Source organism: Anser cygnoides, chromosome 16 (genome assembly GCF_040182565.1).
Source record: "Anser cygnoides isolate HZ-2024a breed goose chromosome 16, Taihu_goose_T2T_genome, whole genome shotgun sequence".
Lineage (NCBI taxonomy): Eukaryota > Metazoa > Chordata > Aves > Anseriformes > Anatidae > Anser > Anser cygnoides.
In genome coordinates, this window is record NC_089888.1 from 3,298,888 (window position 1) to 3,326,286 (window position 27,399).

The 27,399-nt window shown below is 47.6% G+C and overlaps 1 protein-coding gene across 2 annotated transcripts; it reads right to left on the bottom strand.

Moving 5' to 3' along the window:
* Positions 1 to 860: 860 nt before the first annotated feature.
* Positions 861 to 27,355, bottom strand: SLCO4A1 (solute carrier organic anion transporter family member 4A1). 2 transcript variants are annotated; one of them, XM_048074775.2, is made up of 13 exons: positions 27,177 to 27,355; positions 19,016 to 19,103; positions 14,639 to 15,558; positions 13,476 to 13,566; positions 12,529 to 12,650; positions 12,152 to 12,263; positions 8,258 to 8,412; positions 7,379 to 7,574; positions 6,632 to 6,797; positions 5,832 to 5,998; positions 5,456 to 5,520; positions 4,755 to 4,903; positions 861 to 4,115 (listed from the first exon to the last, which is right to left on the bottom strand). In XM_048074775.2, exons 3-13 carry the CDS (start codon positions 15,435 to 15,437, stop codon positions 3,966 to 3,968), a joined length of 2,172 nt encoding a protein of 723 aa, XP_047930732.1. In that variant the 5' UTR covers positions 15,438 to 15,558; positions 19,016 to 19,103; positions 27,177 to 27,355; the 3' UTR covers positions 861 to 3,965. The 2 variants fall into 2 exon arrangements, with proteins under 2 accessions (XP_047930732.1, XP_047930733.1); XM_048074776.2 differs by having other exon boundaries at positions 18,922 to 19,103.
* Between the last annotated feature and the right edge of the window lie 44 nt (positions 27,356 to 27,399).

Sequence of the window (27,399 nt, forward strand, 5' to 3'; positions counted from 1 at the left end):
CTTTTTTTTTTCCCTTTTTTTTTTTCCCCAGAATAAACACAGCAAATAGCCTGTATTTCCCACATCTGTCAGCAAACCCACCACATCCCCCAGTATTTGAGCCCCAACTGAGCTGCATTGCAGAGGTCTCACCTGCATGCAGAGGCAGCCACACTGCCTGCAACTCATGCTGCTACTCTTACACCTGAGCTTTTAGATGCTCAGATCATGAGGAACACACTCATCACTCCTCCCCTTGCTGCATCAGATCCAGGTGTAGACATTGAAGGACAATTACAGTGACCTACATCAGCTGAGAATCTGCCCTGTTCTTGCTAGCAGCAAAAAGTCACAGATTTGTCCCCATCCTTAAGAATGAAGGCAAGCAGTGATCACAGGTAGTTTAGTCTTCCTGCTAAATGTGTTTTTCATTGATGTTGCTTAGGTGGCTTGATTTAAGTACCCAGAAGATTTTATCTGTGATGCCATAAGGTCTGAGAGTTCATGATTTTTAATTCTTACCTCTGCTGAGGTGGAAGGCTTCATCTGTGCTCTCATGGGCTTCCAAAGCTCCTCTCAGAACAGATTTTGTATTTTTAACCAGGTTGCTGGAATCGTGAGAGACCACATTTTTCATATTAGTTTGAACCAGGGCAGATTAGTATGTTGAACATTCATGTCTAGAGCTACAGTTTCTATAGTTACTAGTACATTAGTGTTTCACTGAACTACTGCTATATTCATTTTATAGTAGCCTTGCTTCACCCTTCCTAGAAGGGCAGGTCTGTAATGAGGGGTTTTGGTGGAGCCATCCCACTGCATGCACTTTTAGGAGGCTTCTCAGGACTGTCTATGAACTAGCAGGGTGTTACTTGGTAATGAAGCAGGTGAGATTTGGCACAACTGAAATTAATTTAACATGAGATTTAGTCTTCTAGGAAACTGGATTGAGGTTCCCCAGCGGGAAGATAAACTCAGTGCCCCCTTCCCAAAGGAGCAAAATGAACTCATGTTCACCGTTTAAAACTGTTGCTTGCAGGACAAGATTAAAACTTGCAGGAAAGACAAGGTAATTTGGGCATTTATTATTTAGGCTTCGAATGCAAATTAATCCACTTCCATAAAAATAATACCGCTGGTCTGTTTGCACTCTCACGTGCTAATCACTTTCAGATTACAAATGATACCTAGCAGATCCATCCCCTGGATATAGCTCGGATTTCTGACGCTGAAGCAAACCCGGCCGTGCTGCTGTCTCCATTGCCATCTAGCGGCACCCCGAGGTTTCTTTCCTCCAGGAAGCTTCCACCGAAATTCTTCGCTGGAGAAAACCTCTCATTGACTGCCTTGGGTTTTGTCTGCAATAAACACCAGGCAGCTCTTCCTGCTCGGGCTCCTTTGTGCACACTCATTTGTTTTAACTCCCTGTGGCTTTTCCTCAATACCAGCCACCGTTTGTTTGTGTTCTTGATCAGCATGAGTCACTCCTTAAGCAAACGGTACGGGACGCAGGACTTTGACCTCATTTTCATCGCGCAGTTCTGGGAGAATCCGTGTGGCTTTGAGGGGGTCACTTCAGGGACGGATGCGGGCTGCACCTTTCCCTCTTCGTTCTCCTTCCTCAGCAACCAAAACACTCATTTTGCCTTCAAAAGCAATAGTCCCCCTTGGGGAGGAGAGGGGACATCGCTATGAGGCACAGAGCCACAGGGTCTCCCTGTCACCTGCCGTGCCACCCGTCGGGCAGTGCTCCTGCAGCTCCCGCAGCCGCCAGGTGCTCTGTGAGCACTCCTATTTAAGCACAACCCCAAAGCCAAACTCTCCTCCCTGGGTGGATTGCAGACCCTTGGGGACACCGTGATGATGTGCAGCAAAGCCCAGACCCGTGGGGGGTGGCCCTGACCCCACTAGCAGGATGGCTGATGGAAAACACACACGGGCACCCTGTGAAATACTGATTACATTTCTGTGCTTTTTATAGTAATATAGTACTTTATTTGAGACCGGGAAACATATTCTCAAATATTTTGTTTTAAATTACCTGTACACACACAGAGCCTGCTTACGGAAAGGGAGCACCTTGTTACTACTTACTTAAATCCATCCGTCATCAGTGCATCACCACCAAAATAAACCCCCCAAAGTTTCCTTTTGCTCTGGAAATAACACATTCAGATAAACCTCATTTTATAAACATACAAATTACATCGCCATACCAATATATATATATATATATGTAAAAATCTACCTTCCATAAATACATCATACATAAAATATGTTCCCAAAATACATTCATGCATGTTCCCCTTTTAAGATCCCTGCTTGTACCCCAAACATCTGTTAGCTGGGAAGGGCAATCTCCGGGCGAGGACTGGAGACAGGCTCATGTTTGCAGGTGGCACCAAGACCAGGCCAGGTTGTGAAGAACCCTTTGGTGTTCGGGTGGTGTCGGGGTCAATTCCTGCATCCACGAGGTCTAATCCTGCCCCTCCGGGACAGCGGGGCTCTCCTGCGTGCGGTACTTGCCGTGCCCTTGGTCATCAAACTGCAGCAGCTGCCAGTGCTTAAGCAGCCAAAGGAAACAAATGCCCATTCCGTGTCTGCTTAGGAAAGCATAAATACAGAAAATATACAAAATAATTCTAAGTAGCACCTGGCACAAGGTGTGTGCCAGCTTTGAAGCTCAGTAACACAAGTCCTGTCCCTGTGAATGTGTTTGATTCGATGTAGGACCGTCAGGGCTGGCCACAGCCCTGCCCAGCCTTCATCGCCCTGGAGCTGTGCCTGGACCTTGTGGCTGTGCGCGTACGGGCAGCTGGGCAACCCTCTCGCCTGGTGGGGCTGTGAGAGAAGCCAGGCAACCGCTTGCTAGATGCTGAAATTCCACCCTTAACCCCTGGTAGATATTGCAAGTGCACACTTACAGGCCATTTGGGGAATGCTGCCCTCTCTACTTGCGAGCACTGGCCTGGAAACAAGTCAGCGTCCCCTTTCCGCAAAGCAGGCTGACATTATGGCAAGCCCTCCCTTAGGTCTGCAGTCTAGAGAAAAAATAAATTAATTCTGACTTCTCACATGTAGCCAAAACCAGCATCTTTACAGAGCAACCGAAGAGCAGCATTGCATAGATCTGTATCTCATCCTCCCGCATCCAACAAACAACAGCAAGAAATAAGTTCAAGTTTTGCACAGGACATTATAAAAGGCATCACCGTTAAACAACACAACAAAAAATGAGGTGTCACCATGGTGTAAACTCTGTGAGGAAACAAGGCAGCGAAGTACAGTGCTCGGCAGCTCTCAGGAATTGCTGCCTGTAGTGTACTGATGTATTTGCTAGACAAATCTCATCCCAAACCTATCTCCCATGGCACAGGAATATGAACTTGCATAATTAGATGCTCTGCTCCTGAACAAAAGGGCTGGAGAGCGCCGGCATGAATGACGAGCAATGCTGTGTGTCGTGGGAAGGAAGACAACACTGCCTGGGCTGTCTGCTTTGCATACAGGAGTTCAAGGGCCAGTTGCCCTCTTTGCAATGCAGATTGCAGGACAGCAGGTGTCTTTTCAGGCTTAGAAGGTCTCAACAGAAGTTTTGCTACAGTTGGCTTTATCATTGAGATATGAGGGAACAGATCCTCCAGTGGCTTAAACCCCACGCACTCAACTGGAGTTACTGGTGCCTATTTCCACTCGCAGAGGACGTGGTCCTTGCTTGTCACAGACATGGAATAAAGCTACGGTAGCCCTTTCTTTAAATAAAATTAAATAACTGCATATGACATCAGCACACAACTTTAAATGTGCTTATGCTCTTTAGAAAAAAGCAAGCACACCAGTGATTAATTAAATTAGTTCTCTTAAACTAAAAAAAAAAAAAGTGAGAATATTACTAATAATTAAATAATAATAAAAAACCTAGGGACTGTATAATGTCTTCTTGTCATATTTTTGAGACTGAGAAAGTCACTGGCATGCGTATAGCTTTATATATCCTCTGCAGCAGGAAGCGAAGGTTTGGTTTCCTGGAGGTCACTGTTGCCATTTTCAGACGTGTCCGAGCTGCCCTGAGCTGATTCTGCCGGCGGCGGTTTGTACAGCAAACAGGCGACCACAAAGAAAGTTGTCCCAAGCACCTGCAGACACCAAGACACCCCATTACTCCCTGTTCTGCCCCAAAACGGGTGCCCAGTCATCAGCAGGTGTAACCCAGCAAAGCATGTGGGAACCAGCAGCGCTTTAGAGAGTGTGAAGGATTTTAGAAGCCTCTTTTTCATGGTAACTGCTAAACACAGCTCTCTACATCAAGTGCCTGTGTGGGAGCTGTTAAAATGATGGTTTCCAGCTAATAAATAGGAAACACACAGCTAAGGTCTCGTATTTTCTAGTGGTGATCAGGGAACGGTAATTTACAGCTGGCCCACAATGACATTGCTCACTCTCACTAACACACTGCCGTCTTACATTCTATTCCATTTCAAGCAAAAATCACTTCAGTAACTGTTGGGAGAAGAGGGGATTTTTCTTACAGTGCAGCCGAAGCTGTATGCCTGGAAAGTAATGGGATTTTAAGAGAACGATGGTGCCTGGAGCACCATTACCTGGCAAGAAGCAAATGGAGTTTTTGCCCTCACTGAGAACATTTCATATCTTAAGGTCTAATTTGGGTTTGGAGGAGGCAGATCGGCATAACACGAGTTTGTAAAACTGTCTGCCAGTGCAAACTGCTGCCTCCTAAAGAGCTGCTTGATCGGAGAGTGAAACAACAGCCTCACCTTGTAGACCAGCCCAGTGATCAGGGTGTAGTTGCTCATGGCTGAGTTCTGGTAAACGTAGCAAGAGCCTTGCTCGCCGCACTGGTCCTGCCAGAGCAGGCAGGATTTATCGATCATCGACCCAAAGGCAATGGGGCCGGGGATGCTTCCTGCAGGAAGACAGAGCAGACCCTCAGTTAGGGCAGGACCTATGCACCAGCCTCGCAAGGCGCTTTGGAACTATGCTTGCAGGAATGCATCAGGCACTGAGGCTACTGTGATTAAACAAAGCCACCATGCGATGTCCAGAACTGTGCCCAGGGCAACAAGGCACCCAAACCGTGCTGAATTTCAAGAAAACTGAGGGTCCAGCGAGTTCTCTTTTGACTCTGGCCTGCTTACTGCACAAGCACCAAAAGACATACACAGGGGCTTCAATGTCCCTGCTCCTTTTTTCTTAAAATAAGGACCCCTTGCCAAGACTTTGCTCCTCTGCCCCATCTGCGCCGTGCTAAAGAACCCTTCATTCATTTTTCAAACTCTGTGCAAACAGAATTAGATTTTTCCCTTGCAAACAAGGGAAAGCATCCTCCTTTCACCATCCCACATCCTGCCCCCTTCTCTTCCAACCTGACTTGTTTTGTTCTTAGGTAGAACAGCGTGGTGCATGCTCCGCAAAGCCAGCAGACCACGCAGGTGCACAAAGTCACTTTGTACTATACCTAGCGTTCGTACGACGATCCACTGGATCCCGAGTGCAAACGACCTTTGCCTGTCAGGGACACACCTGGGGAAGAAGAGGGGGATGTTCAGCAGCGCTGCCAGGCTGCACAGCACCTCCCTGCATGCCAAGCTTTGTCCCAGTGCAATGTCCACCCTTGCCGCTGCAAACTGGGGGGACACACACGCCCCTGCCTGATATCAGAAGAAAGAGCTGCTGCCAGTGCTAAGATTTGCTCTCCCAGCTAGACAGTGAAGGGAATTAGTCCCTCTCTTTCCAGGCTGGTGGTTCCCGTCACACATTCCCTAGGGCTCAAGCCCTGAGATAAAAAGGAGACAGAGATATTTGGAGCTTCTTGCAGAAGACCCTGTGCTTACCGCAGAGTCGCAGTCAGGGCGGGGATGCTGCTCAGGAAGGTGAAGAGGATCACTATGAACATGAAGAAGAGGAGCAAGGTCCTTTTCGCACAAGAGGAGGTGCATTTGCCTGCCTCTGCCTCACCAGGGAAGGTATTTTTCTCAACACAGCTACACTCCTTATAGACCTGGGAAAGAAACACTGGTGAGTTGTTTGCCAGGGAGAGCAGTGATAGTCAGAGCTGGGCTTTAAAACGAAATAAATTCAGAGAGGGCTGAAAAAAGCTGGTTTTGCCCCCTGAGCAGAGTGAAGCAGAAATCCAGCTGCATTCTTGACACACACGTTTCAAAACAGATTATTAAATAAGAGAAACGAACTTTGCCAGGCAGCCCTTGAGCACCGAATGTCATCATTACCCATTTGAGCCCTTGCCTGTGTCTATGAGTAGCATGCTGGAAGGATGAGGAGGTGCATCATGTGCACTGAAGACCCAAAAGAAGCCCCATAAGCATTGGCACAGGAATCAGGTGCCCACTGAGTTCCTGAGCCTGCCTTGGTGATATCCTACGGATTTCAGTGCAGTTTGACCCAAAATGAGGCAAAATCAAAGTTGGGCACTTTGAGGGAAGCACTTTGAGTGTGGCCTCAGTGTACCTTCTACTTTCTTCCCAGACAGTGCCTGAGAGCATCCTACACCTGCTGCAGGCTGCCACCAACTTGCACCAAAGCCCAGACCTGAGGAGGCTTTTTCAGAGCCAGACAAACCACTCGAAATACAACATGCCATTGTATTGTTAATGCATGGCGCTTTGGGACATACCTTCTTGCCATTCCTGAGTTTCTCAGACACTTTTTTGCAGCCGGCGTGGCAAGGAGAATAATACATAATGTTATTGCTTCCGCAGACAGGGCTGTAGGTCTCCCGCAGGCAGCCGCACTCAGCGTTGCACGCTGCTGTCAAGTTTACTTGGTTGTCAGGTAAAGCACTAAAGGAAACACAGGAGCAGTCAGCAGGGAGCCCCAGAATGGTTTTCCAGGAGGAAATGTGGTAGAGTAAGAGAAGAAGAGGGGATGGTAGGAGATGCACAGGATCCCCAGAGTGTATAGCACCAGGCTTGCGAAGGGTCTCATCTCATCTCATCTACTTTTAACCATGAAACAGGAATCATGCCTTGAGCTACAAAGCACGTTTAAGTGACCAGCTCATGGGGACACAACTCCTTTTGGATGGGAGATCCCCACTTTTAGTCTAAACCAGTAACCCCCACTATTTGTACAGCCACTGGACACAGGAGGACCCTGTGAAGGCAGCTGAAGAGTGAAGTGACACACACTTGGTGATGATCCCTTCCCTGACTAGAGCAGGAGCCTTTTCCATAAAGTCTATTAAACAAAAAAAAATTGGGCATCTGCATTCTGGGGACATGGCTCTCACCTTCATCATCTCCCTGTAAGACTGACTGGACATTATCTTCAATCTCCAGCACTAACAGACGACCAACATCAGCACCATGTATTTGCAGTTACCCTTATTGCAGTACAAGACAGGTGGGATCATCATTATTACCTTCCATTGTATGTCTGGGTTACTCCTGCCATCGGCATGTTAGGGCAACGAATGAAAAAAATGAAAATAGCCATCAGACTTGTCACTGTGCAAAACAAACACAATTTGATGATTCCTGAGCAGCGGAGTTTAAATTTATTCACGAGGAATCCTCCCAGGAATGTGCCTCCCCCTCCGGCCGGCACGACCAGATAACCTGAAAAAGGGAGAGGAGAAAAAAAAAAAAAGGTTAGAAACAACAGCAAGGAGTTTCTGTGTCTGAATACATGAAGTGCAGTGTGTCTGCATGAGAATAACCGTTTGGTTGCTGTGTTGCTTCTTGGTAGGAGTTCAGTGGACCCTGCTTCAACAGGTGGTCCTCCACAGCAGCCAGGTAACATGGCATGAACCTGGTTGGGCAACTTCTTCTCCCCAGAGATCTCAAAGCAGACTGTTTTAGGAGCATATCATGAGTCTTGATGCCTGTTGGACCCCACAGAACTCAGATTAAACTTTCTAAGTCTGGGACATGAGAGTTCAGTGAGGATCTTCCCGTTGACAAAGTATGTCCGCAATTCAGATATTTCTTGTTAGAGGTTGTTATCATGTTTCCTGGTAATGCCCAAGAAGGAACAGACTACAGTTATTTTGCTTTCCTCTAGAGGGTAACAGATGGCTGCAGGAGTGACACATTTCTTACTGATGTCTGTAGATAGAGCTCTGAAAACACACTTGGTACAGCTGTGCTGATAGGAAACGATCCTGACTGTCTAATAGTTGAAGATGATAACCTTTCTGTAAATGAATGGCAAAGCAGGTTTGTCTCATTCTACATGAGCTACAGTGCTCTTGTATTTGTAGGAGAAAATCAAAAAATGTTGCAAAACCAGGTTTCCTTACCGAAAAGGGTAGCAGCTTCAGAGGCACTTAAACTGAACTGAGACTCCAGGAACTTGGGTCCAAAGGTGGACATCCCAGCAATGAGCGTGGCTTCAGTTGCTCCCGCTAAGCAGAGGAAGATGAAGGTGGGGTTCTTCAGAAGCAGCAGTACTGATCTGGGAAGGATAAATATACTGGGATTGAATCACTGTGGCACATTTCAATTTCAGGTGTGTTCAAGTATCTTCCACTCCTAAGTGGAAGGACTCTGTCACCAAATCTCAGTTGTTCCAAGGTTGTATTAGTTCCTGATGACATTAACCTGGGACTCTTGACTCAAACAATCAAGAGCAAGAAACAACGTTGTGTTATATACATGTACACATGCTCCTCACGTGCACCCATGTTCTCATGAGAATAACTATCACTTATAACCATGGGTGTTTTGCAGCTCATGGGAAATACCAAGCAAGTCTTTCTGTATGGAGGAAGCACCTCCAATATACCTGATATCCCACAGGAAAACAGAAATTAATCTTTCTCTTGCAACCTAAGCATAGTTTTACATGTAGATTAACATGTAAGTTAAGAAAATACATTTTATTTTTGACCCACTGGGATTTAGGAAAGAGCAATAGATATTCCTGAAAAAATGCCATGTGTCATTTATATGCAGAAAGATGATCCAGCAACAATTCCATCTCCAAGACACAGAAACACCCTCAGGCACATGGGATGGTCTCAATTATCTCCCACTATCTCGGATATTGGACTAAGAGGGCTGACAGTGCTTTGCAGGGAGCATTTTGTAACGAGTTTGAAATTCTGCCACGTAAGTTCCCCTAGGTTTAGCCTGGACCTGTACAAAATCACCCTGTTTTGGGGTATGGCACATCCTGCAGCAACAGCAGCAACTGGGACACAGCAGGATGCTCATTGAATTAAAAGGCACTGACAGTCAACAGCTACAGCTTGGGCAGAAATGTGAAAAAGAAGAAAAATCTACTGAATTATGACCAAATGTGAGAGTGTGAGGCTCAGCATCAGATAAGCCAGGAATTTAGAGTGATTTTACCCATGTGAAGCAGACAACTTCATTATAGCAAAAGAACAAAGAGTTTGAAAAACAGAAATACCACACATTCTTACACCTTGATTTCAGAGGGCTTTATAATAACCATTGTCTAGCTGCTGGGATTAGCTTAATTTACTAACCTATTTTCCAGGAACGGTCTTTTCAACTTGGAAGAATGAAGCCTAATCTCTTAGCTAGGAAACAGTCCTTGTGGGCCTTGTGACTGATGTTGAAATCTTACAATGCCTTCACCTCTCCCAGTTCAAGAGAAAAGAGGAGAGTTGTTCCTGGCACTAGCATTACTTTGTGTTTGTCAGACAAAGGCTGCAGGTAGGAAAATGCAGCGGAACAACTTTCAGCGCTAAGAGTAAGGGCATGTGTCATTTCTTGTTTGCAGACTGAAGACGTAGTTGTGAGGAGCTAATGCGTATAAAACCTCGAGTCAACACAGATCTTTTCATTGCTGCCAGCAGGATTTTAATCACACCCAGAAACCACATAACTCTCCAGAAGTCTTGGCTGTCCTTGGTTCTTGCAGCCAAAGGGATTTCGGGGAGCTCAGCATTGCCAGGAGAAGAATCCTACCACGTCTAAAAGCCTCATCCTACAAGCCTTTACTCACATAGGCACACGTGGGCACTTTTTCCTCTTGTAAAAGTCCTATTGAGGGAGCTGGGAGCTCATCTGAGGATCATTTGCATGCCCAGGACAAGAGGCTGCCAGGCTGTAACAGCGTAGTGCCACGTGCTAACGAGTCAATAGTGACAGATGGCCACTTGTGCAATCTTACAACCTGTGAACGGGGATTTTTCCAGCATGCAAAAATGACACCTGCTGTAACCACCACCTAGGGAATGGAGGGCAGTATTCTCGTCCTGGAGGAATGCAAAACATCCTCCCCTCAACACACACACAAGCTGTAGTAAAGCGGTGACACACACCACAGCCCCACCCTGCCAAGTAATCCAAGAGGGACAAATGAAGTATTGACCATTGTTGTTTTATTCCTGAAGATGTGGGCTTGGCAGATCAAACGTGCAGCTAGTAAGGAGCAAGCCTCCTGTCCTGTTTTTGCACAGCTCTACGTGTCTTTTCTTTGAACCTGCACTGACATCAGGGGACATTTCATGTGAGAAATCACATGGAAGCAGAGGAAGGAAAATGCTATTTTATCAGGCCTTTTCAACCCAAGAATTAAGACAGAAATCTCTTCAGGGCAGAGGCTTAATCTGTCTGGGCTGCATTCCTGTACACTCCTGCTTTTAGGGAGCACTGTGAATATGGTAACTCAGCAAGCTCTCTTAGAAAAGAACTGATAGCATGGAATAGCATTTTATTTCATCAGCGTTTCTGCTTATCTTTGGGGGACTCTTACTGTCCGTACTGTGAGGAAACATGTAGATCCCTCACGGAAACAAAAGCAACAGTGTCCCTTGGCCTTGCTCTGCAGGCGGGTCCACACGTACCCGAGAACTGCGCACAGATGCCGCCTCCTCTTTAATGCAAGTCTCTGGAACTTCCCTTTAATAATCAAAACCAGGGAAGCCAGGAGTCTGCTGGGTTTTTGCTTTCAAGAGAGAAGAACTTTCTGATGTTTTAAAACAATGACAACCGCACTAAAATCTGGACTGATCTGAATGGCCTGATATGAGCAGGGCCGCCTGCCTTCAGTACCCGTTCCTCAGGAACGAGGGGCAAAGAAAGATGCTCCCAGAGCAGGACACCTCTACCTGTTGCTTTCACTGAGACTGCTTTCACTGAGAAATAGGGGGAGTTTTGCTCAAGATAAGCAAGAGAAGCATAAAACACTGAACTTCATCCCTCTCTGCTGCACAGTTTGTGTTGGTTTTCGTCATAACCTCATTATCATTTAAATGCAGGTTTGAATTTAATTTCCGTGTGTAGAGTAAGTCGTGACCTCGGCAAATGGCACCCAGTCAAGAATGCCATTTAATAACAGAATTGAAATCTGTTCAATGTAATATTCTTCACGAAGCTGCCTTAACCCCTGGTAAACCACTCATGACGTCTCCTAGATTTTCTAACTCCTCCTCACTCCACGAGCTGACACACCAGGGACGGACGGCAGCTGAGCGCTCCTGCACTGGCAGGTGCAAGCGTGCTTGCCCACGCAATGGAGCCAAGCAGCGGCCCCAGGATTACGTCCACTGCTGTACCACTGCTGTGCAGGGGAGGTAAGAGTAGGAACACGTAAACGGGGCTGGAAGATGCAAACACACAAAAAAAAAAAAAAGAAAAGAAAAGAAAAAATAGTAGGGGGGGGAACGAAGGATAAAACAGAACAGGAACTGAAAACTACTGTGAAGGATATCTTGTTCCTTGAATTTGGAATGGAGTTATAGGAATGGTTATTTTCTTTCCTCTCTTTTCTCATTAAAAGGACAAAATAAGGTTCTAACATGAGACAAAAAACAGAGGAAAAGAAGGAAAGCCCAGAGGAGACATTGCACAATGCCCAGCTGGGACAGGTGAGGCCAGACGCGAGCAGACAGGAGGCAGACAAGAAGAAATGAAATATGAAATAATGCCACTGAGAGAATGAAATAGCAGTGCTGGTGCATCTCACGTCACCTGAAGATCGGCACTGAGCCACTCCTGGTGAAATTCAGTGCGTTGTACATGCCCTCATGTGGTTCACACACGGCCATGACCTTCTGCAAACTGGAGACAGGATCGGATCCTTGTCCCTGGTCTCCCACATCATTCCCAGCACAGTTTCTACTTCACCCATTTGCCCAGTTTGAACCTGAGAGGAGGTGACCACCTCTATCCAAAGGGATCCAGCTCCCTGAACATCACTCCTGGGGTGTTTCTCTCACCGAGGTAGATCTTTAACTGTTTTCCCAAAGTCCGGATCCGATGCTTTTTTGTGGCTCCCATCCTTCAGCTGATGAGCCTCCGACACCCTCATAACAATATACCGCTGGGATCCTGTAAACGAGAGGGAAATAGAAACAAAGAGCAGGTGAGATGCTATCAAAGCAGGAATTTGCAGGAGGCAAAAACAACACAACACTCTCCACCAGCCCCAGCTGCTTGGCTTCAAGAGAAGAGCCGGGAAATAGGCAGAGAGCTGAGGGGTGAAATTAATATTTTAATTACAATTTGAACACTGGAAGCTTGTCCCCACTGCTGTCCTGGTGTCCCCAGCTATAGGAGGATGCAAGCACAGCTCCAGCCCTGTGGGGCCGCGTACCTGGGAGGCGCTGGGGGTAGCCCAGGATGGGGATGGAGATTAGGAGCGAGGCTGCTCCGGCCCCCAGGAAGCCGATCCACCATGCCCCCACCCACAGCGTGTTTTCCGGGGAGATGTCAGTCCTGTAAGACACAAACCCAAAACGACACAAGAGAGAGAGGTGGTGGTTTGAAACAGAGGGAGAAAGTTGGGCGCTGCTCTCACTAAAGCTGGCAGGGCCTGGGGAGCACGGGGGGGACGTCATTGAAGGAAACCACTTCTCCCACAGCGTTTTGCCATGCCCACCATCCATCCTGCCATAGAACACACTGCCTCCTTACTGTAGAGCACAGCACTTAATGAGCCCAGGAAATTACATCATTTCATTATTTTTTAATCTCTAGCTTGCATGTTCACCTCTTCCCATTTCATTTGTGCTTTGGGGGTGGCTGTGATCCTTGCTCCATCCCAGAGCCACCCTTTCTGTGAGAAAGCTGGTGGAAATAACCCATCCCTTCCCAAGAAACCCGCTCCCCCCTTTTATCCCATTCACCTGCCAAAGAGCCTGTAAGGTAACAGGGGATAAAATAAATTAGAAACACTAAAAAGCGAGGAGGGTCCAGGCGTCGTGGCTGGCTAACTGCGAGGAAAAGCAGCACTGCTGGCAGCGGTGCCTGATCAGGGAACTCATTCAAAAAATTCACCTGCTGCTCCTAGCCTCATTAGAGCAGGCAGTGCAGCATGAGGAAGGATTTAGGCTGACAGGTTGGTGAGCAATTTTCTTCCAGTGACAACACTAATGCAAGCAATCATTCCAGCCTCAGCCCCCCCGCAGAAACATTGGTGAACATGGCGGGCACGTTTCCACCCAGCCACCAGGTTGTTTTTCTGGATTTTTTTTTTTTTTTACCCCAAAGGAAACATACAGCATTAAGGAAAAGGAACAAGATTATTTTTTAACAACTTACTCTCTGTGTATTTCAGTATAAATATTTAGAAACATTCCTCCTACCAGATAACCCGCTGCAGGCCCAAGGATTGCAGCAGTGTAGAAAACAGCTGAAAGGGAAAACAAGCTGTGTTAGAAAACCTGCAGCACTTTCGTGGATGCGTTGCTGATGGGGAGCTCTAATGCCCATGACTTCAACTCCAGGTACACACAGACCACCACAGAGTGACTTTTGGTATCTCCTGAGGTTCAAAAGGGCACGGAGATGGAAAATACCACGCGTGGCTGGCTCTAGCTGTGAGAGACACAAAGCTGGACAGCTGCAACAAGTTTCATCTCCCTCTTGTGCCCCAGGGAAACTTCTGCATCCAACCAGGGAATGTTTATAGCATGGGGTACACAAAACTGGTTCAGGGGAAAAACCTATCTGTGTGGTTACTGTTTTATGATTTACCAGGGGTGCATCTGACCCTGCTGCCACATCCTCACTGCTGCTGCAATGAGCAGAGGCGCTTCCTTGCAGCTCTGGCATTTATTGTGGTTTGCTGCCATGGAAAGTTCATTGGCTTATCAATCCCAGCCCTGTGACTGCCTCCTCTCCCTACAGCCTTCTGATATAGCCATACAGGCGGCCAAAGGCCAGGGCCGCAGGATGGGCCTTCCCCTGGTGGGGAAAGGTCAGTCCTTTCACCAGTTTCACCAAGTAGGCTGGAGCGGAGGGGTGAACCGAGCCCCAGCCTCTCAGTGAAGCTGTGCTGTACTTTGCACCAGCAGCATCTGAGCAAGTCTCTCTCCTGTGCTACGGCACTAATGGGGCACTGCCTCGCATGGACAGGGTACGGCCTCATGGTCTTTGGCCACACTAAGAAGTTAGTGCCACGCACGCGCCGGAGGGCTGTCCCCAGCTGACTCCCGTGCTGAGGACAGAGACACCTCCTGGCCTGCGGGAGTAAAAATGCCCAGCTGCACTTGCAGGCCCTGCCTGCCAATAACTGGAAGGAGAAAAAAAAAAAAATAATCAAACCCTCCCAAACAGCTGCTGCTGCTTCTTTCCGATTATCATCTTGTCTGTCATCAGGAACAAAAGGCTTGGAGGAACTCTCAGCAAAGCGCTCCGGGCTGCCTCATCGGTGCCAAGGCAGATGGGCCGGGTCCCCCTCCCACCCCCCCGAGGCCACTCACCAATGTACACAGGGGAGTAGTTGGTCTTGACGTTCTCGTCTAAATAGGTGACGCCGAGCGTGTAGAGCGGCGTGGCTCCCATCCCGTGCAGGAACTGCCCCAGCATGAAGACGAACCTGTAGCTGGAGAGGCTGGAGGCGGCCGGGGCGCACGACTGGCTCTGGTTCGCCGCGCAGACGCCCACATCGGCCGACGAGTGCACCTTGTACATGCCAGTGGTAAAGTGGGGCAGGGCGAAGAGCAGGGAGCCCAGGCCCATCACCATCACGCCCCAGCCCAGCCACCGCGGCTTGTGGCCGTTCCCCCCGAAATAGCTGACGAAGGTGAGGCAGAGGCAGGCCGCGATGTCGTAGGAGCTGGCGATCAGCCCGCTCTGGTAGCTGCGGAGGTCGAAGCGGCGCTCGATGGAGGTGATGACCGTGTTGATGAAGCCGTTCACCGTCATGCCTTGCAGGAAGGAGGCCACGCACAGGAAGAACAAGACGCCCTTGGAGGTGTTGAAGAACTGCAAGCAGCCAGGCGTGAACCCTCCCCAGCCACATGCCAGCTCCTTCCCGTCGGTCGAGACGTATTTAATCCCCTCGCCAAACTGGGTGCTGTCCCTGGCCTCGCAGAGGGGCTGGGCGCAGGACTCGGCGGGGCTGGAGGTGCCGCAGCACCCCGTGCCATTGCTCAGCGGCGTGCCCCCAGGGGTGTTGAAAGCTGCACTGTCCTCGCCCGAGGGAGATGGGCTGGGGAATAGGATTGCCTGAGAGAAGTGGAAGCCATTCTCTCCCGTTAAGCTAGAGGGCTTGGCCATGAACGGCACGGCAGGTCCAGGTGCAGTCGTGGCGGGGGTGGCTTTGTGGGGTGCTGTGGGTATGTCTACTTAGGGGCTGTGCACATCAGATGGTGAAGGTGTGAGCCAGGACCATTGCAACCTGCAAAAAAAAAGTTTATCACACACTTTTGTATAAAACCATACCAAAAGCCACAATTATTTTTCTTTTTGTAGAATACTTATTCTTTCTTAACAGGTTCCAGCATTTTGCTGTGCAGGGCAGCTGGATGTGTGCCCTCCACCACAGTGTACTTGTACATCAGATACTGGGGCACTGTTAATAGTACAGAAAAGAACACTGTCTTCAAGAGCATTAAAAAACAAAACCCAAAAAAAACAAACAAACGAAAACACTAAGGGCAGTCTCCCTACCTGTTGAAGCACCTTATCCCTTCCTAAGAGAAAAGCAGACCCTTCCCCTGCCAGGCACAGCCTCTTCCCTTTCCCTTTCTCCTGCAGAGAACAGTGTGGAAAGCTCCAAGTTTCCCACTGTTAAAAGTCCTTTGGTCTCTTTCACACCATACTAATAACAGTTTATAACTATCCTGAGAAGTTTCCACAGTTAGATTGATTTTATTCCAGGCCCTCAGATCTGTTTACAACTATTAAGTAAAATCCTTTCTATAACTAATTAGATACGTGCCATTGCAGAGCAAGCTGCAGGGCCCAGGCTCTAACCTGATTACTGCTGCAGACTGCCTTCTTTCAACCAGTTCCTGTGCTGAGCAGTCCCAGCATCTCAGCACCTCATCGTGGAAGAAAAAAAAATAAATAAATGTATTTTTTAATTGTTTTTATCATATATAATTCAGCCAATGTATTTAAGTTCTCCTTTGAATGCTGGTCTCAAATATGCAACAAATGCTAGACAACAACTACATTATTACAGACTATTTTGAAAGCATCCTGTGTTTCCCAATTACTGTTTTTAATATTTGTTCAAGAGGCTCCTATAAAAATACCCCTTTTCAGCTTGCAACCAGCCTATCAATAGGGTTATAGGAGAAAATGGGAGGCTGTTTTCCCAATAAAATGAACCACGTTCTGATTGCTGTAACCTGGGAATATTTCAGCCTTTGGCGAATAAACTAATACTCATCTGTGCATTGCTGAAAAGTTTATTGATATTTCCTTTGCAGATTATGGGTTGCATGAGTGCTGATGTGCTTCCCTGTACCGGTGGTTCTTGAAGGCACTGGGGCAGGGGAATTGCAGAATTTGATGCTTGGAAAACCATAGGGATTCTGCTTCTATTCCGGAAGGGCAAAGGACATACCACATATGTAAGCACGTAACTCGAAAAATGCAGGTCAGTAGTGCTTCAATCACACCGGTCCTTAAGATAAGCTTAGCAAATGAGAGACACCCAGCAGCACATGTGACCTTTCATTTGCAAATAATTCTGTTATCTTAATGAACCTGTCTGGGGACCAGAGTGCACAGAGTATGACAGAGTCCCAATTTTAGCAGGAATTTGGTGATAACACAGAGACAGTGTGCCACGAAGCACACTTGCAGCCACACCTGCACCCAGCGTTCTGTGGGTGCTGTCAGCACAGAAACCTCCACTGTTGACATGGGGAAATGCAAAAACTAGCCAAAGGCTTTGAAGTTCAGCTGCAGACACAAACTTTGGTAATGTGTTGGCATAATAACGGCTTGGAAGACCATCATTTTTCACTTTTTTTGTCCCTCCAGTGTCCTTATGACTCTTGCAGCTCTAAACATATTCTTCTTGTCTTTGGATGTAGTATTGCAAACAACTAATAAGGGTGCTTTAGCACTCTGTTTAACCAAGAAGGGATTATTGGTTCTTGGATCAGGCTTTAAGGAGCGGAACCATTTGTCTTACCCCGGTGTGAATCAACAGAGTCTTCTGCAAGGCAGCTGGCTGACGTCAACTGCACGCTTCCCCACGTCACACACATTTGACATTATGTTTGCACTCATAAAGAAGACTACTGAGCTGGGAACTGATTTTGCTAGTACTGATTTCAGTAGATAAAAAAATGCCCGTCTCAGTTAGTTAGCTTATGTGACTGAGCTGCCAAAGTGGCACACCTTCCCCCAGGGGAAGTGCTTGTACTGCCTCTATCAGCACTGGGATGTCTCCATCGGTAGATTTTTCATGAGTCAGGAAAAATATTATCACTTTGCATTACAGTTTTCTCATCCTTGAAGTAGCAGGAACCTTGCCACCGGATCCAAGTGATTGCAGCATCCTCCCCCTCGACTTTTGTTACTCTTAATCCTACTTAGTTACCAGTGAACATGGGGTTTTTCAAGGAAGCAACAAATCTTTCCCCAAAGCAGCAAATGTCTCCCCCCACACCCAGAAGCCCCACACTGCCCCCAGGCCCACGTCCTGGCCCCCTCCTGCTGGAGCAGCACTGCCAGGCTGCACCCAGATGCTCTGGGCAGCAAGCCCGATTGCTACCCGCTGCTCTCCACCAAGCTGCTTGTTATCTCTCCAAGTGTTTCCAAACTGGAACTGACACGTTCACTGGGAAGATCAGCTTCCACGTAAGCCATATGCCACTTTAGAGGACAAAATATAATTTTTAGGAAAAAAAAACCACAACAACAAATCAATCAACTACATGCACTTCCTAATCATTTTTATTCATCTGAGCCATCCATCTATTGCTTTTCATTCATCTCTGTTTTTAATGATTCAGCTGGTGAATTCTTGCTTGCTTTGAACCAGGCCCAATGCTATTATCTTTATAGATTTACTCATTTTACTGCAAGAGTTTAACTCTTTTTAAAAAAAAAAAAAAAAAAGATGTACAGCTTGTTCCAGACTGCCAACATTACCGAGTCAACACAGTAGAAGTAGCAAGGCAATGAAAGCATGTGATTTGTATTTCACGGTGAAAGTTGTAAATATCCCCATGTCACCAATATTTAGTATTAAATCAATAGCAAAACTTTCAAGCTTTTATCAGGTGATGATTTAAAAAGTCACAGGACAGATAAAAAATATGTTGTGTCTCTGCTGAGGCCTGTGATTAGATTAATGTTACATATTAAGTCCTAAATGATATGCAAAATAATCCCATTTCCCGAAGAATGCCCAATAGTAGTTAATTTTCCCTTTCACTCTATGATTTTTGACTTTCATAGGGTATTGATGTGACAAATAACATCTACTCATAATATCTGCTTTCCATAGCCAAGCACAGTTTATGGGCAGACTTAATCATTTCTTCATCCCTATGGCACATATGGAGATATTTGCTAAGGTAATGGGAATGGGGGAAAAAATGGAATATAATGCAAACTGGAGGGGAGCAGCCCCATACGATGCTCAGAGTTATTCTCTCTGACCTGCAAGAGAGCCCGACCTTGCTGTATAGACAGCCTGGCTTTGGGAATGCCCCGATCCCAAAGGATCCCAGGCTCAGCCGTTACACCAGCCAGGGACAAAGTCATCTGCTTAATTTCTCTTAGTAACACCTACTGATTTTTTCTCGGGAGGTTTTGCTTGGAGGATTATCAGTATTACTTCTGTTGCAGCTGATAAACACCGCATGGATCAAGCATAATCCACTCACTGGTTTACGAGGGGAAAGCCTCCCAGAAGTGTGACAAATCCACGCCGCGGTCCCGTGAACGGGGCTCGTCCTCCAAGCGCTGCTTGAGCTGGAAGGGAGAGAACAGACAGCATGCGGTGACTGGGCTGTTCTTTGGGGATACAACACTGATTTTTTTTCCTAGCAGCCAGACTTTTACGCAGCTCCCCAGGGATGTGAAAACTGCCTTTTCTCGTGCGCTTTTACGACATGTCCCTTTGGTTCAGCAATATGGGGGAGGCTGCTATTGCCAGGAGCAGCCCCTTTGTAAGCAACTGCTGTAGGAACAGCACCATCCTGCACACACACAATGTTTCAGGAGGGAGAAATGCACCTAAAGAGCACTCAGCACTAAATATCTAAATAAATAAATATCTAAACAAGTATCTAAAGCTGTGCTCACCACCAGTGACAGTGCTGTGGCTGCACCAGAGGTGTGCTTTCAGTCCCTCCGGGGTCTGAGGCTTGGAACACAGCAGCAGAAGCTGGCTTTACGTTATCACACGAGCAAGGACACATTTATAATTAAATAATGCCTAAATAGTAAAGCTTAGCACTCCCCAAATCCTTTCTTTGCCAAGCACTCTTCCACTCGCTGGCAAATTAATGCAATAATACGCAAGAAATCAGGAAGGTGGCTTTGATAATTTTCAATTAGCTGCCTGAAAATGCTTTGAAGACAAATCTAGCCAGATTTTCTCAGCTTACTTATTTGTTCCAGCTTATCTGTGCAAATGCAATTGGCTGCAGCTGCCTTAGACCATCTTTAAAAACTTGCAGTGCCAATACACAAAGCAGATTTAACCAGGCAACTATATTCTGCTTCAGCCAAGATTAGCCAGACAAAAGGCTGTTTTATGCTGTAATTCCTAACTCCCTCTCTCTCACATCACTCTTGCTCTAATGTCTTTTTCTTCCCTGTAAATTTGATCAATGATGAGAAGGTCTCCATGCTAGTACCATACGGTGTTCACCTGCTCATGGAGCTGGGTGTCCCTGCAGCTCTCACAACACAGATATGATGCTGACGTCTTCCCTACACATAGCACAGCATTATTTTCCAGAATTTGTGTTCTCACAACCCATTTAAGGAAGTCTGATATTCAGGATAATGTTTCTGCATGAACCACTACTCAGCTTTCCCCAGTGATTGCCAGTTAGCTCCTATAAACATCCCTTCTTTGCTTCCATGCAAAAGATGCACATTCAGGCAAATCCTATATGATGTAAGCGATAACCAAAAAGAGCATAAGCCAAATGATGAACTTCAAACATGATTTGATGCTTCTAAATATAAGAGCAATAAAAATGAAAAAAAAAAGGGGGGGGGGGGCAAAAAACCCCCAAACCAAACAAACCAAAAGCACAACACGATGTTGCTTTTTTACAATCACAATGCAAGGATGCTGAGCATCGGATAAATATAATAGCATAATGCCGACATCTACCATAGTTTACTGGAAGTTTTTTTTTTTTTTTTTTTTTTTTTTTTCATCTTCCTGGTTAGATCACGATGAAGGTAAGAATGAAAAGCAGGCATCCCCGCCAACATTTGCCATCCTCAGTGAGCACATGAGCATGAGTCGGTGAGATGGGCTGGGAGAGGGGTGGAAACTGTGTCAAGTGGGAGCGTGAAAGACAGCAAATGCAGGAAGGAGTCAGCTGGGAGAAGCGTATTTCCCACACAAGCCCACTTTTTTCCGGATCAGCAAGTAATAGCTTCCCCAAACATTCCCCAGAGCACAAGCTCACTGGTGCACACCGCTTAACCTGGATCTTGTTTAACATCCAGAGATGCTCTCTAATCCTCCTAGGTATTAGTCTTGAGATTCCTGCCAAGCAGAGGAACAGCACATCCGCCCAGACAGCACTTAAATGAACTTGCTGCTTGAAATGGGCCATTTTGCACGCTACCCTACAACACCAGCTGCTCATTTTTTGGTTATCCTCAAATCAGCACCTAGGAAGTCACTATGGCATGCAAAATATACAGTTAAATAACCCTGGTTTCTATGTCTCAGATGACTCCCTGGGAAGTCGTTCTGCATAAAGAGTGGGATTTCTCTCTCTTAATCACTTGTTAAAAGTTAGGTATCTAGTTGGAGTTAGACATTCCTATTGTCTCTGCTGCCCATTGCACAGAGATCGTCACGTCCAGGTTGTTTACGGCTCTCAGGCCATGTATCCACCATCACTATTTTGTGTGTTACTAAATCACCCATTAGAGCAGATACGGTCTGGAGCAGGAATAGGTACATAATCATATTTCTGTTGGATTAGCCAAGCACATTATACTGAGTATACTCTGGTCTCATGTCAGCTACAACAACAGAAACAATATTTGATCTAGCACAAAGCCAGATGGTGCAAAATTAACCCTTCAGCACAAATCTGACGTGGCACAGGGGAGCTTGGACCAGGGTTGTGTAGCTGTAGGGCTTCTGACTCAGGGTTTGCTGTCTCCAAGTCTCCTGACGCCATGCACTTTATCTGCCCTCCAACAATGAGCTAAACAAAAACGTCATATTTCATCCCCTTAAAATAAACACCAAGTCAGAGTGGGTTAATTTGTGTTTGATCATGCAACACCCCAGATCCTGACACATTGTGGTTTGGGGATTTCTTTGAAGAAGGCATATCCCTATTGTGCAATCGGGAGGAAATGATGATCCCTTTGAAGGGAATGACTTCTCTTCCATCTCTGACTCAAAATCTCAAACCAGAACCCCAACTACAAATACAGCAATGATGAGATGACGGATAGGAACCCAGACCCAAAGGGAACAGGTCAGAGCATGAGGGCAGCACGCTGGCAGTGTGATGATGCTGATCACTGCCACCAAGTACAGGCAGAAGCTATGTGGTGAATAGTATAGCCTGGGGATTTTAGGAGGCTCTGAGAACATGAAAGGATCACTTCCTTAGAAACCTCCAGTACGTTTCAACAGCGAATCCTCACAAATGTCTCTGCTGCAGGCTCCTATAGTGGTTACAGCAAATGGCTTAATGTGGAAGGCACTGACAGTCTCAGGGATGTGTTATCCTCAGTGGCCTGCTGCTTCCATGTGACTGGTAAATAAACAAAAATCTCTGCTGGTCAGAGGTAAGATTCCATCAAGAGATGCTGGTGGAAAAATGCTCGGAGCAATGCATTTCTGTATTAAGTGGCCTCTCGAAGAAATCCAGCTCCGTATGAAACAGCAGTCCCATACCAGCACAGATCAATACACGCACTGATGTAGACACAGAGGAAGGTGCGTGTGTGCTCCACCACCACAAACACCGCCGGGTTTGCGGACTGCACCCCTTGCAGGATGGCACTTCTTTCACCTCACAGTGCTCGAGCGGGTCAGTAATTCATTCCTACTGCCAGGGAACAAATTGCTGCCAAATGGTATTTCTTCCTGAGATAAAGGAATAAACAGGCATATAATGTTCCCACTGTCAACCCAAAACATCTGCTGGAAGTCAGAGGGGTTTGCTGCCCGTGCGCACTCTGGGCACGGCTTCTACTTTGCACCCTCCGTTCTCTCGTGTATGAGAACTCGCAGCCTTACACAGCAGCTGCTGGAGGACAGGTTTACGTGGAAATCTGAAAACTGCCTTCAAGGGATTCCTGCCTCCCTGCAGCGGCACGGTGTGGTTTTCACTCGTGACTTGAAAACTCTCTTGTTTGCCTTGCTAAGGACCTGCCTGCATCCTACAGCCCCTGCAAAGGACCTTTGAGGAATGAACACAAGAGAAATAAATAAACTTGTTTTCTGCTGTCAGCTCAAATGAGGGTAACTGAGAATGAATTTTTGATCAGTATTCCCTAAGAAATATGGGCCTGAAGTTATTTTAACACATTTGGGACAGATAATCAGTGTACCACGGCTTGCTTACCTCCTTGTCACTCATTTTAATGCAATTTCTTCAGCATCTTAAAATCCTCCTTTCAAGGTTTTCTGCCAAATAAGCGGCAAATACCCAGCACTAAGGGGATCACAGGCTGATCAGGGCTACGGGGCGGCTGCAGAAAAGGCCGATTCTGCCGTAACCAAGACCCACGTCTGACTTGAAGGGTCTAAATCCTCCTCGAGATTGAACCCACTCCAGCCATACAAAGAAAACTGTAAAGCTGCTTTGAAAGCACTGCCAGGCAATCCCTTTTGCAGGGAATTCTTATGCTAACATAAAGCTCCAGGGCATCTGCCCTGTGCTGGATTATGCAGAAGGGGTGCGGGATCAGATCGGTCACGCAGGGAAGGTGCTGAGCCCTAGCAAACCCGTCCAGCCATGGCGAGGCACAGAAGGATGGACCAAGGGCTGGCCTTACGATTTCTATGGAGCTTGGAAAGTAAAAAAAAAAAAATTAAATAAATAAACTTGAATTACATTTTCCAATCTGTTTTATTTGGAGTGTATTAAGCCAAAAAGATCAATGCAGTTTTCCAAGAAGAAGATACGAGGGAACAGAAAATCCAGCAGAGCTCATGATCTTTTGATGATGTTTTGAGGAAATTTTTATTTTTGTATCACAGGCTAGGATCATTTATTAGAGATTCATAATCTAGATGTACTTTTGTTTTTAATCTCTCAATGCCATCAAGAAAATTAACTTCTATCTCATTGTCACAGTGTATCTAAAGCACTTGAGTTCACAAATAGGAACTATATAAAAATGCCAAAGAGTAATTTTTCTTGTTCTCTTTTTTTTTTTCTCTCTTTTTTTTCTTTCAGCCAGAATATTGCAAAATCTATGTATTTCAGAGGAAAAAAATTGTTTGGCCTTGCTTTTTCAACATGAAAATGACCCCTAACTCCTTCAAACCACTGGGCAATAGTTAAACAGAACTTGTCAGCATTTCGGTTTCTTTGTTCGAAGATCCAAGCCGAGCTCTGAGAATGCAAATGATCAAAGACTATGGACACCACGCAGCAATATATTTTATGCATTGAAAGTAGGAATCAAATTTAGTTTGAGTGTAACTACACATACATCAGTGGCACAGCAGACGAGGAGAGATTGGCCTAATGTCTCTGTTACACCAGGAAGCCAAAAGCTGCCTTAAGGCTCGCCGCCTTGCTGAACACTGAACAGAGGAAAAAAGAATAACACAGACCATTTCCCATCGCTGACACACTGCCGTTGCTCATAAATTCATTTACAATCTGGAAGTGGAATGACATTATTTTTGATACCAGCAGTGCAGCAGTTGCCCAGATCCAGCATTACTTCTGCCTGAAGAGAGATTTAAGGTTAGAATAACATCGTTCTGTTAAAATTAAACACTGCACTCCCTCATTTCACGCTCTCCGCTGTACTAATGAGAGGTCTGACGCAAAAGCTGCCGAAGTTAGTGGCCCTCTCTGAGCTCTCATCTACAATCACTCATCACTACTGCTGAAGTGGGATGGACGGTTTTGTCTGGGATTCATAAATCAGATGAAGTCCTTCACCTCCCTCCGAGTATTTTTCAGAGAAAGCATTTGCAGAATCTCTTTGTTCTTAACTGGCCCGGTTCAGCATCACTATTTGCACACTGGGAGGTCACTCGAGGCCAAGACGGTACAAACCTAAGTATATCATGGGGAGGTCTAGCAATAAAGCAGATTTGAAAAGGGAAAGGAGAGTAGCAGCTCTTAGGGGCAGCTGGGGGAGCTGCTGAAGCACGGCGCTTCCCCACTGAGCACGGGGCAGGCAAAGCCCCAGACCCCACATCCTGGTGCAGCCAGGGCTGTTCCTGCTCCTCTGCACAAAGATCAGCCCCTCGCTGGGCCCAGATAATGCGGTTTTTAAGAGTATTAGAAAAGCAGAACACATTTCAGAGCAGGCACTGAAAGCCAGACCTGGACACCAAAGCAGCCCACATCCGAACCGCGCTGTGCATGGGGAACGGCTCCCGCACGCCGCTTTAACACCAGCCACCTCGTGTTATCGAGGTGAAATCCAAGGGGGGAACCTGGCCCCTGAAACCATGCTCAGCATCTCCCCAGCCCATCAGGCCAGCGCCGAGCTCCAAGCTCTGCTAAGTGCTTGTGGAAGTCTTGCAAAGCATTTCCACTGCTCACCATCGCACTAATGGGATTCTGCAAGGCGAGGAAGACCAGAAGCCCAAACGGTAAAGCAAAGCGTATAACCCCTCACCCAAGGGTTGTGAACAAGCCCCTAGGAAAGGCAGGTTGCTGGGCTAGGTGCGCTCACTTAAAATAGACGGAAGCAGAAGTGCTCAGGGTGGAATGAGCGGAACGGTCAGCGCGAAGCAGAGCCACGATTCACTTCTGTGCTACCGCAGGGTGAAAAACCCAAAGCAGAGAGCAGGACCCCAGCATGCTCCACGCTGGGAAGGCACACACAAAAAGATTAGGGCTGCCTTCAGGAGTTTGCACGAGACGCAGAGCAGCTGGATGCTGATCTCCCTAAGCCGGCGGATATTTCTTTTGTTAGTTGCTGATCTCGTCTTCCCTCTTGTCTGTAAATCTCTAAGCTCTGCAAAGATTTCTAGTAAGCCCTTGCTCAGGTACTTCCTGGTTTCCGCAGCCCAGAAGACCCAACATTGGCAGCCACCGGGATCCCAGGGGTGGATCCACACACGGGGCAGCGCAGGGCAGGATGCGTGCAGCATGCAGCGGCTCCTCCACGGCGCCGCGGGGCTCCTGGTGAGCCTGGCACACCCGTGCACACCCTTACACACCCGTGCACACTCATGCACAACCGTTCACACCCGCCACCAGTTCCGGCCGAGCTGCGGAGGGCAGGTGGCTGCGGTTGGCCCTTTTCAGAGGGCTGCTCGCAGCAGCCTCCTATCATTTTCGGTAGCCTGCAGGCTGGACCTCTTTGCATATAAATAGCTTCACTTTTTTTTTTTTTTTTCTCTTTCATTTTTTTTTTCCTTTTCATTATTTGACTAACCCTCTCTCTACCCGCCGTTTCATCCTTTCTCACATTTACATCAGCTCAAGGCACGTGTCTCTAAAGATCTCCTTTGTGTTTGCTCCCCCTCAGATGCTGGTTTAATGTGTGATTTTACAACCAAGTGATGCTATAAAAAGTAGAAGCCCAGAAAAAGGGAGAAAAAAAAAAGGGGGGGGGAGGGAGGAGAGGGAAGGAAAGAAAAAAAAGAAAAAAAGGATGTGCCAGACTGGGATAACTTCACATTTGTGGTGTGTTGCTTGCAACAATCGAGCAGCCTATAAAACGGTAATAAAAAGACACACAGCGAGCTCATATGATTAATGTCCACAAGAGCACTTTGAGCTCGCAGAACTGAAAGCGTGTTTTTTAGGCAACAATGCTTTTGATTCCTATCATCTGAGCAAATAGGCTAGCGAAAATAATATAGGTCAGACAATGAAAACGCTCTGAATTCGGCTCAGCACGCTGCCTGTGCCTTCCTTCCCTAACTTCAGTTACCATTCTCTTGCAGCCAGGCTCGCAGTGTTATTCACATCCCTTTTGCTTGCTGCAGGCATCATTTTGCCGTGCCGCCTCCCTAGCTTTTCTTACTTTCTGCCCCTTCTCTGCCCCTTTTTATTTTCCCACCGAGATTTGCTACATGGAAAAAAAAAAAAAAGCAATGCTTCAGCTGTGACGAATGCAGCTACACGGCGGTAAAAAATATTGTTCCCGGAGCATCACCCGAGGTCTAATGGAAAATCTCCGCGCGCTTGGCCACTCCGGGGGCTTTTTTTCCCCCCTTGAAGCAAGACACTCGTGTCCCTACGCGGATGAGCACTGAGATCGTGCCCCCCCCCCTAAAATCCCCGCACCCGCTGGCTGCAGCACAGCCCCCCCCGGCCGCCCCCAGCCCCATTTCGGGGCTGTCCCGGCGCTGCGGCTCCCCCCGCGCCCATCCCCGCAGCTCGTGGGCAGCGGGGGCTCAGCGGGGATCCCGCCGCCCCTCTCCCTGACCCCACCGGAGCCGCTCCGCCGGGCTCCCGGTGCTCGCCCGGCATCACGGAGCTGCCACCGGCGTGCGGTGCCCACCCCGGGCCCCTGCATCCCTCCCGCATCCCTCCAGCATCCTCCCGGGACCGGTCCCGGTCCCCTCCCGGTCCCTTCCCGGCCCTCCCGGTCCCCTCCCGGTCCCTGTCCCCATCCCGGTCCCCTCCCGGTCCCCATCCCGGTCCCGTCCCGGTCCCCCCCCCCCCGCTCCCGTACCTGCCGCCGGCCGCCGCCGCCGCCGCCCTTTCGCCGCCGCCCCCCCCCCGCGCAACCCGGCTCCCGCCGCGGGGGCGGGCACTGCGCCCTGACGGACGGGGCTTTCCTCCAATCGGCGGCGGAACCCGGAGGAGGCCGGGCCAATGGGGAGGGGGGAGAGGGGAGGCCAAAGCGAAAGTGGGGGGAGAGGGTCGGGGGGGGGGGGAGATGGAGGGAGGGAGGG